The 11,526-nt window shown below is 39.0% G+C and overlaps 1 protein-coding gene across 1 annotated transcript; it reads left to right on the plus strand.

Annotated features, from left to right (window-relative positions):
- The first annotated feature begins 9,936 nt into the window (after positions 1-9,936).
- LOC138528141 (olfactory receptor 52R1-like) lies at positions 9,937-10,914 on the plus strand. Its single transcript, XM_069639593.1, has one exon. It carries the CDS (start codon positions 9,937-9,939, stop codon positions 10,912-10,914), a length of 978 nt encoding a protein of 325 aa, XP_069495694.1.
- The last annotated feature ends 612 nt before the right edge of the window (positions 10,915-11,526 follow it).

Consider the following 11,526-nt stretch of genomic DNA (forward strand, 5'->3'; position numbering starts at 1 on the left):
CCCACTAATAGCCCACCCATGGATGCCATTCCAAATATGGCACACCAACAAGCTGCTTATAGAGGCAGGAAAAGACAGCCTGCATGAGTCGGCCACTCCACAGTAAAATGCAGTATTCAAAATTGCAAAGTCAGCACTGGTTCCAGTAGATGAAGAATGTTCCAGTGACACAGAAATGCAACATCAACTTGTTGAGGATACACATTTTTAGAAATGTCTGCACATATTAAAGGAGAAAGAAAACTAGACAAGAAAGTTACAGATGAAAAAGAAACTATATAAAAAATCACAAAGATAGCGGAGACCCAAATCATCTTGACAACAGAAGCACAGACAGAGGAGGAGTTTTCTGATTGCATATGCACATTAAATAATTGTATTGACTCTTGGAATTTTAAACATTCTTTGAGAATGTTCTTCTAAAGAATCCAATAACGTGACCATTGCAATTATTACTGGGCCTACTAGCATAGGATATAGAGGTGTCGCAAATACTCCGAGAGATACCCAAAACCAGTAGCATTGCATTTTGTCTATTGCCATGTTCCAGGTGAATGATATTGACACAATGTTCTAAAGCAATGAACAAGAGTCTAAATGGCCTAAAATACTACTGTGAGCTAGAAGATAAGAAATACAACATCCCTTCCAATATTAGTACACAAGAAATACAAGGATTATAAAAGTTACAAAGGGAAATAGTAATAATAGGAAATATCTTGTGTAACTGATTGAACCAAATACAATTATCTGCTGCACTCGAACAAGTCAGCAATTCTGAATGTTAGGAACTATTTAAACTTTGTGTGACCGCCTAGACTATTTATTTACATAAGATGTTTTGAGATATCCCGGTCTTCTATCCGATCATTTGCAGAAAAGGGGCTTTGAGCGGAAAACGCATCAGCATACATAGATTGGTTTCTGCAACCTATATACCACGAAATAAACACATACAATAAATGGACGAGACACGTTATCAGCAGAGTTACAGAAATATAATGCAATGGCACTCAACAGTTGGGATCCATGGATGCAGCATCTTTATATAAATCCATAAAACAATATCAAGGCCTGCATGAAGTCCAACATATTATTTTTTAAACAAGATCACCAAGTTTGTATGAACACTATATAATGCTACTTCCAATGAAAGAATCCATCACAAACATCACAATCCTCCTTTTCATATATATTCTCTATAATGAAAATCAAGGACGGATCATGGGGGGATAAGGTGCCCAACATTTACAAATGTACACATGGGGTGCTCAGAATATGATCATTTTTGGAACACAGCAGCTGAGAAAATGTAATCGAGAAACCTTGATCTCTGATGATTTCTAGAGGATGTGTCCATGTTTTGAATGGAGACTCAGACACACTTGAAGATTAAACAAAATACCTAATTGACAACACAATGAACATTAGCTTAACAACGGAGTACAGCAATGCATATGAATGACCTTGACCATACAATTTACATTGAAACCATGAAAATGCAGAAAGCGTGTTTGAGGAAAGAGAGTGCAGGACATGATATTTTTCACATAAAAGAGTTTTGATTTATAAACAAACTTGCTATATTCCGTTTTAAGAAGTGTTAAGGCTCAGATGACATTTCTTTGAGAATCAGTAAAATAATACATTTGTATATCAGTCTGTAACCTTTGCCTCTCCAGATATGTTTGTCGACAACTTTCATCAGTTCTAGGCAGCTTAGACAAAGGTGAGAGATGATGGGATTTGCAGTTCAACACATGAGGAGAGCCATGGGACACCTGCATTAGCATATTCTGAAAATGGAATTATGCATAAGGAATACTACAAAAATCCATTAAAGAGATAAAATCAATAAAAAGAATATCTCTATTGCAGAAAGAAACAAGGAATAGAAAAAATGCAAACAGTATGTTTTATCATTACCTACAAAATAGGTAAAATAAGTTGGCTAACTTTGATGGTTGATTCAAACATAAATTAATAAATCAAGGAATATCCATCTATTTCTTATAAGAGAAATATGACTTTTAAACCTGTTCTGTGTCACAACAAACTCTCATCGAACAAAAAAAGAACTTGGCATTCAATGAATCTCAAATGTACAGAATAACAACAAATTACTCAAAAAATTGTGCTATTTACATAATACAATATACATGCACTGCATACTACATTGGGAGTAACATATCACCCTTAAGAGCGCTCATAATGGAGCATTTATTTTAATGATATATATATATATATATATATATATATGTATATATATATATATATGTATATATATATATATATATATATATATATATATATATATATATATATATATATATATATATATATATATATATATATATTTAAATGGTATAGTTTAATATTTAAACTTTCCAGTTTGTGTGTTTCTAGTATTTGGTATCTTTGTCTACCTCTAGTTTTTCTTGTAGAAATTGGCATATCGTGAAAATCAGTTTGTTTGATTTGCCGTTGAGCATCAGTGTCCATCTTTCTTCTGCATCCATGTTCTGTTCAGAGATCTTAAAAAAGGTGCCAAATCAAAGTCTTTTTTCTGAGAGGTTATCGCATTCCATCAAGAGATGATGTATTGTTTCTGGTTTCTGAGTCTCTGGGCAGAAGTGACAGAATTGTTCCGTTGAAGGGAATTGTTAGGCAGCCTTGTTTTTGTTAGGTAGAAACAAGTGGGTTTGGTGTTCATCCGTATTTTCAGATACGTTGATCGAATCTTGTTGTCTGGGAAAATAGTCAAGTAAGCTGGAAGCTCGTTGATTGTCCTTATGTCGGTTTTGCATTCTAGATTCAAGCTGTATGTTCTTTGCTGGTTGATTGTTTTTATCCAATCATTTCTCATCAGCTTTACCTTTGCTAGTTGGGGGTGCAATGTGAGCATTTCGTGGATAATATCCTCTTCTATCAGATGTCGATCAAGGTTGTCTTTCCATTTGTGTAAGATGGTATTGTTCATTGCGTTCGGGTGTGATTTTAGGATTTGGATTGCTGGTGTTTTTTCATCTGCTAGCAGCTTGCGGTATAGATCAAGGTGTTTCCATAGGACGATCAAACTGATTGATTGTAGTGCTATTTCAGGTCTTATTCTGGGCATGGGAAATGAGGGTGGGAGTTGCAGGCTCTTGCACCAGAAGCAGGATTCTAATTTTGTCCAGTTACATGTGGTGGTGTTCATCATGGCTTAAATTCCATATACAATGGTTGGGATAACTTTTTGCTTGTAGTACATCATTATAGGTTTGAATGAGTATTTCCCATATCTGTGCTGTATTACGCACCCTTGACTTGCAAGCAATTGTGTTTTTTTCTTCCAGTCCTTTTCTAATTTTGACTGGTTTATGGTAATTCCCAGATACTTGAATGTAGATACTTTGTCTAGCTGATTCCCATTTGGAAGCAGCGTTAGTTGTATTGTATTGTATTGTTTATTGATTTATAGAGCGCACCTGGCCGTTAAGCAACTGGGCGCTTACAGAAAATAAATCTTGGGTTGCAGGTACATAAATAAGTTAAATTTCTAATGTTACAGGATCATATATCAGCATTTCTTATGTTACACTGTCGGAAGACTTACATGTGAGATTTGTTACATATATCAAAACATTTCTTACGTTACAATGTTGGATGACTTACATGAAAGATATGTTACATTTACAAGTGTTTACAACAAATATACAGAGTATTTGGTACAGTTGGGGCATTTAGCAGTCGTTGGTGTTAAGCCAGAGTTTAACGTTAGCTTTGAACACATGGAAGGAAGGGGTGGCTCTAAGTGCATCTGGGATAGAGTTCCAGAGATGAGCTGCTAGAACCGGGAAGCCGGACCCACCAGTTCTTTTCAGTTTAAAGTTGGGGACTTTGATGCTGTTTGAGAGGGCCTTTCTGATGGGACGTTCAGAAGTGTGCTTTGTGAATTTTTGTGTGAGGTATGCAGGAGCTTTGTTGTTCAGACAATTGTGTGTAATGTTCACAGTTTTAAATTTGATACGCTCATTGATGGCCAGCCAGTTGACGGCTCTTCTATGGGCAGATATGTGTTGCCCTTTGGGGATTCCTAGGGCTGTTCTAAGGGCATTGTTCTGCAGGGTTTGGAGTTTGTTGATGTTATATTTACTGGTGCCTAGGTACAGTGCATTACAGTAGTCTAATGTGGAGAGGATGAGGGCTTGCGCTATGGTGGTGCAGCTATCTGTGAATAGGTATGGTTTGCAGGCGTGGATAAGTGTGCAGGTGTAACTGGTTGCTGAGGCTGTAACGTTTACTTGCTTGTCGAGGGTGAGAGCTGAGTCTAAGTAGAATCCTTAACTTCCTTGGCTACCTTGATTTTGATGTCTTCGATCATGATGGAATTGTACAGCTGGGGTAATTTATTCAGTTTGTTGGTAGACCCGATGATTAAGAGCTCAGTCTTGTCGTCGTTAAGACATAGGCCATGTGTGGCCATCCAAGCTTGGATGATTTGGTAGATTTTATGTATGAGTCTGGTGTCCTTTTCATAGTCACCCTCGATTGGGATAAGAATCTGGGTATCATCGGCGTAGTTGGTATATGAGACCCCTAGTTTGTCCAATATATCAAAGAGAGGCTTTGTAAAATATTGTATAACGTAGGGGAAACACATGACCCTTGAGGGACTCCACAGGTGATGGGGACTGGATCCACTGCTGATGAAGGTGAGAAGACTCTTATGGTTCTCTGGTCCAGGAATGAATGTATCCATGCCGTGGCTTTTGTAGAGAAGTTGGCTGCCGATATTAGGGGATTGCAAAGTACCTTGTGATCTACCAGGTCGAAGGCAGCTGATAGGTCTAGGAGTAGGAGAATAGAGATGTCTCCTCTGTCTTTGCGCTCGTCTAGTTGGTTTTTAAGATCAAGGAGGGCCGTTTCGGTTCCATGTCTTGGCCTAAATCCTGATTGTCTTGCCCCTAGTAGATTGTTAATCTCCAGATAAGCTTGGATCTGAAGATATGCAGCTTTATCTAAGATTTTAAGGAGGAACGGGACAGTTGTTATGGGCTTATAGTTCGTTGGATCATTGGGGTCCAGGTTAACTTTTTTTAGGAGAGGTAATATCCAGGCATCTTTAAGGTTAGTTGGCACAGAGCATGATTTAAATGAGGAGTTAATAAATGATGTGACAAATGGGGCTAGTTCGTGTGCAGCCTCTTTACTAATTGGGGCTGGACAGGTGTCACCGAGGCATCGGGACGGTTTCAAGGACAAGATGATGTTCTTAGTTTCCGCAGTAGAGATGGCTCTAAAGCTAAATTGGTTAGGGGGTTTAGTTTGGTTGGCGGCAAGTTCCTGGAGGATGGTTTCTTGCGTAGAGAGGGCAATGTTGTGGAGGGCGGATTTTCTGGCTAATTTTTTGTCTTGTAACTTTGTGATTTTGTTGCATAGGGCTTTTTGAATGTTAGTGCACCAGGCTTTGTCTTTGGTACAAGAGTCTGTGGGGGCAATTGGGGATTCTAATTATCTCAGAATGGAGAAGATTTCCCTGGTATTCGAGTTTGCTTTATTGATTATGTCATTCAAGGTCTCTTTTTTTGCCTGAATGATTTGTTTTTTTGTAGCTGTTAGTAAGGGCAGTGAGAAGGTTTTTGTTATGGGGAGAAGGGTTTTTTCTCCAACAGGCTTCTGCATGTCGTTTCTCTTTGCGTAGGGCTTTTAGCGTGGGAGTGAACCAGGTGTTCAGATGGGCAATAGGTTTAGATTTAGTGAGTTTCAGCGGCGCAATGGCATCAATCGCTGAGTTGATGGTGTTATTGTACAGGTCGACTAGATCGTTAGGGTTAGAGATCTGGCTAGAGTGATTAGTGATAGGTTGGATCAGGGGGAGAAGATTTGCGAGTGTTATTTTTTTTGCAGCGGGTAAGGGCAGGTGGAGCATGAGGTTTGGTCGATTTAGGTTGGGGAAGGTCTGAGATGGTCAATGAAATCAGATAGTGATCTGTCCATATCCAAGGTTCAATTGCTGTTATGAGGGAAACACAATTGATATCTGCGACCCAGTCCAGTTGTGTTTTCTTCTTGTGGTGAATTTTAGTGAGAGGCATGACATTTGTTTTCTTTGTGTTGATAGTGAGTTCCTTCTGATCCATGTATTGGCCTAGTTGTAATAGACTATTTTGCAGTCCAAAAGTTGTTTTATCTAATAGAATGATATTATCTGCATACATCATGATTTTCACTGGCGTCGGGTTGATCTTTGGTGGATTCAGGGCATCTAGTCGGAAGTGGGTCTCAATATCTGCTGTAAAAAGGTTGTACAGTGGGCTGCTAGGGGACAGTCTTGTTTTAGACCATTTGAGGTGGGCATGTTCGATGTCGTTTGTCCTCCCTTTGTTAATCTGATTGTTATTGAGCTGTTTGAGTAAATCTGTTTGATTGGTCCTATGATGTCGTTTGGGAATTTCCATGTTTCTAATTTCTCCTATTGTTTTTGTCTAGAGATTCCATCAAAGTCCATATGTAAGTCTATAAAATGCACATATATGGTTGTATTTTTCTCGATTGCTTCATGCTTAATCAGGTACAGCAAGAGTAAGTTGACGTTTGTGCCAACGTTTGGGGTGAAGCCAGTTTGTCTGATTGCAAATCGTTCAGTCGTGGTTGCCCATTTCTTGAGTTTTTGCAGGAGAATAGATGCAAACAGCTTCCCCAAAGGGTCTAGAAGGGCGATTGGACGAAAGTATGCTGGATCGTCTCTTGGTCCTTGTTTACAGATGGGTACTATTGTTGCAGTTTTCCATGACAAGGGTATCTGGTTCAGGTTGTTTATTAATAGCAAGATGTTGCTCATTAGGTTGGACCATGATTGCCGATTTTTCCTGATTGTTGCGTTTGAAGTCCCATCGGGGCCAGGAGCACAGGATATGCTTAATTTTTGCATCATTGCCATGATGTCTCGATTGTCACATAGTACCGTCCATTTTGAATTCTTGTTCAGTATCTTGTTTTCTTTATCTGGGTGTTGTGCTTTGTATATGTCGGAATAATGTTGGATCCATCTTTGTTCTGTCACGTTTCCAATGAGTTTGTGTTGGTTAGCTGATTTGTTATTTAGTACATTCCATAGTTCCCTGAGATTATGATTCTTGTATGTTTCTAGGATGGACTCTGCGTCGTTTTGTAGGAGGATCATAGGATGTGACTTGGTCCAGTTGTTATAGCTTTGTTTTGCCTCTTTCATTTTTGTGGATGTATCTTCATTTTTTGTTTTTGCTAGCCTTCGCAGGGTTTTTCTCTGGGTGTTTTTCTTCTTGACTAGTTCTTTATTATATGTGTGAAGATGGGTTTTCCCTTGTTGTGATGTTGTTTGCTTGTAGTAGGGAGTTAGTTTAGTTTCTGTGCATCAGGAATTGTTGTTTGCTGAAACTGTTTAGGAAGCATGGAAGTTGCTTGTTGGGTTATACACAGTTTTCTGCCTGTTGTACAGTATTCCAGAGCGGTAGTTATGGGAGGCTGTGGTGGTTGCATGATGTCTCGCCCGTGTATAACGATCTGATTGTGGTTGCTTTTTGTTGTTTTTTTATGCTAACTTTTTCTACGGAATCAGCTATTTCCTTGGAGAGATAGATATAGTCGATGACGGCTGACAGTTTTCCGCAGGACCAAGTTGGTAGTCTCTTGTTTGACTCGTCTATGGGGTGTTCAATGTGTGAGAGGTTGCGGATTTTATTTTCTTTTATCCATCTTTTGGTCCGCGTTGTCAGATCCTTGTGTGGGATTGTTTGTCCATCTGGCACCCATAAGTGTGTGTTTAAATCTGTGCATATCATGAATTCAGTCGATTTATGCATGCTGATGAGCTTATCTATTGTCAAGAAGATGCTATCAAGAAAGGTGTCATTGTTTATTGCTGCGGGATTCCAGTAAATGTTCATGATTGAGATTGTTCTTTCTTGGTGTTGTTTTGAAATAGGGGTGTTCAAATTTCTTTTTATTTTTATGATAGTGTTATGTATCCTGGAGTTGATGTTTTCAGAGAAGATTATGCTCCATGTCAGATCAATCTTAATTAGGGTTAGTAAGCCTGATGTTGGTCTTCCTTTAGATCTTTTGGGTGCCTGGTTTAGGAAGGTTAGAAAGCCATCGCAGCATGGGGTGTGAGTGAGCCAGGTTTCTTGTAAAAAGATGATCTGGTGCGATTTGAGTTCAGGTGATGAATACTTAAAGAGCATTTAAGTAATAAAGAATACAAATCAAAACATACATACAGCCATGCACTTTGTAGGTTCTGAAAAGTGCAAAAGGGCCTTAGATTTAACACATATTTAAGGGTCTAAGAAGTCAGACAGACTAGAACCCCAGCTCGCGCACACTGCTAGCCAAAGAGACAGCTACAAAGACAAATGTCTTGAAGATCCTTACTTAATATCTGCCAACTTCAGTGACTCCAAGGTAGCCTGAAGAAAACCCTTATGCATAAGTGGTTTATGCCGAGAGGCAAAACAGCTCTATCCGTTGAGAGACAGAGATAAGCTCTGAGAAAGACAAGAAAGCAAAACCAGAGCTTTTCCCAGGCTACCCCTGGAGTTTCCGAAAACCCTGATAAAAGATAGAGGCTGTTGACAGAGGACAAGGGCTTTAGATGTAACACTAGTTTGTACTGTATATCTACAACCATTCCAACACAGCCTCATCACAATCTGTATGGCCTGCACTTGCAGCCTGATTTTTCCATTATTGGTTTGAGATTTTGAGTCGATAAAATAAGAGGATTGCCTCGAGGAACAGGTTCATTATCCAATAGAGTGGTAGAGGGACAACATCTTTCGCCAATGGAAAGTAAACTGGGAGCAGAATACCTGCTTCAAATTCCAGAAATGTGTAATCTCTTAATTACAATACAATAAAAATAAATATTGAATTCCTATATAACAGTACATGAAAGCAAATAGTAATGCTAGATTTTTTATAATGTAATATAATAATATTTTAGAATTTTGAAGATATTGTTTGAAACAGACTAAAGCTTTTTAATCTCAACTTTCAACTATGATGATTTCAACCATTTTATGTGTGCTTTCTTATTCTCCCAGGCAAGCGGAGAAAATGTGTCTAAAGAGAATCTTCAAGATAATCAACACGTTCTTGGAATTGCGTTATCGGGGAACCTAATGCACGAACATTCACCAGAAGGGTGATCTATATGCCTTGGCATAATGTTCACTTCTGCTCGCTGATTGGATGCCAATGACCTCTACATATCGAATAATTTGTATGACCCTGTAGTTCTCCCCATTCCAAGGGATTACCATTCGTGAAATGCTGTTGGAAAACCCATGCCAACATGTTTTCTTTGATGTAACTGTGGATCTTCCTACACCAGTGCTTTCTCAATGAGGAGACATGCAGTAGGAGGATTTCCGTACCCGCAAGACTGCTTTACTCATCTCAGCAAGAATAGGACTGCTCCACTATATAACTCTCAGTGTTCATGTAATGAATGTGCTGTACTTTACTACTTGCTGTACTTTACTCGTCTTCCTGAGCCCCCCGCTTCTATGTCATGTTCTGAGAACTCTGAAATATGACAATAGTGCTTGCAAATACCATAGTTAAATAGATATTGGAATAGTATTAAGTCATAATTAAATCAACCAGTTGAAATAATTGCATGATCCCACAATGTGATTCTCAGAGTATTCACAACATTTATTTGTTATTGCAGCCCCCCAAAAATGTATCTATGTAAATGCATTTGCAATTTGTCTAGGTGTGTGTCTGGTTGCTGAACACCAAACACACAGTAATGGAACATGCATGTGTGGGACTCCTCCTAGATTATTTTCTTAATGCACATTTCTATTTCTCTACATATTCAGATGTGTCCATGTTCTCTTTGCTTCCAGGATGTTGTAATATGCACTGTTCTCTCGTTATCTTCTTGTAGGTTGTATGAGCCCTATGAAAGGCTGGACAGACTGTTTTAAGAACACCCTGAATCAGATGAATCTTACAAGCCTCCACCCTTCTGCATTCATTCTACTGGGAATACCAGGGCTAGAATCTGTTCAATTCTGGATAGCTTTCCCCTTCTGCTTCATGTATTTCCTAGTGCTTCTAGGCAACCATATTATTATAATAGTTGTAAAAACTGATGCCCGCCTCCAAGATCCCATGCACCTTTTCCTGTGTATGCTGGCAGCTACTGACCTGATATTATCTACCTCCGTCGTACCTAAAATGCTTTTCATATTTTGGTTTCGGTCTAGGGGGATCTTGTTTGAGGCATGCCTTTTTCAGATGTTCTTCATTCATTGTTTTTCAGCCATAGAGTCAGGCATGCTGGTGGCCATGGCCTTTGACCGCTATGTGGCCATTTGTTTTCCACTTCGGCATGTGTCCATCTTAACTCATTCCACCATTGGCAAGATCGCCCTAATTGTGGCTGCAAGAGGGGTGTTGTTGATCATGCCACATCCCTTCCTACTTAATCGACTGCCATTTTGTGAAAATACCATAATTCCCCATTCCTATTGTGAGTATATGGCAGTGGTGAAGCTATCATGTGGTGATACAATCATTAATAGGGTGTATGGTTTGTGTGTGGTTCTCTTGATTATTGGATTTGATGTGATGCTTATTTCTGTGTCTTACTACATGATCCTGAAGTCCGTCCTAAGACTTCCAACTAAGGAGGCACGTTTCAAGTCCTTTAGCACCTGTGGGTCACACCTCTGTGCCATCATGCTCTTCTATGTGCCAGCACTCTTCACCTTTTTAGCACACAGATTTGCTCATCATGTTCCTCTACATGTTCACATTCTCTTGGCCAACAGTTACCTTCTGCTTCCACCAATGCTTAACCCACTAGTCTATGGAGTGAAGACTAAGCAGATTCGCAGACGAGTGGGCAGCATGTTCTGTAGGCACAGCCTCTAAATGGTGATTCTCCAGGGTGCCTTTGACACATTCAACAGAGTCTCCTGCATATGCTCTTCTTTGCCTGATATACGACTTCTAGGCAAATGAAATATGACTATATGTAAATGGCAGGTTTGTTTGATTTGACCATGAACGATGGATCTTTACTAATGATCAATGTATTGAAAAGATAAGATAAGATAACTAATGTCATTGCAAAGTACGAGGAAACTGGATGTAGACTCCTCATTTTTCAAATCACATTTTATTTTACTGATTAGCACCTTTGTCCAAAATCAATCGATTTGCAATCACAAGCATTACGGATATTCAGTATTAAAAAAATGATTAAGCCGTGCATTAGTAGTCAACATGGAATTCCTGTCAATACACACACCACCACCAACACGGAAACTTGAATAAAATGAAATAATGGACAATCATTCTAAAAGGGTCACCAGAAATAACCATCGGTTGAGCATCTACAGTTCTTTCCTAATCACTTATTGTAAATAAAACTAGGCATACATCTAGTGGTGTATCCCTCACATTTACCTCATTTCTATATTTTCCCATTTTACAGCTTTTTGAAACTATGAAAACTGTTGTGTGGGCCTTGGTTGGCATGTG

This window comes from Ambystoma mexicanum, chromosome 7q, assembly GCF_040938575.1.
Source record: "Ambystoma mexicanum isolate Mex_15411 chromosome 7q, UKY_AmexF1_1, whole genome shotgun sequence".
NCBI lineage: Eukaryota > Metazoa > Chordata > Amphibia > Caudata > Ambystomatidae > Ambystoma > Ambystoma mexicanum.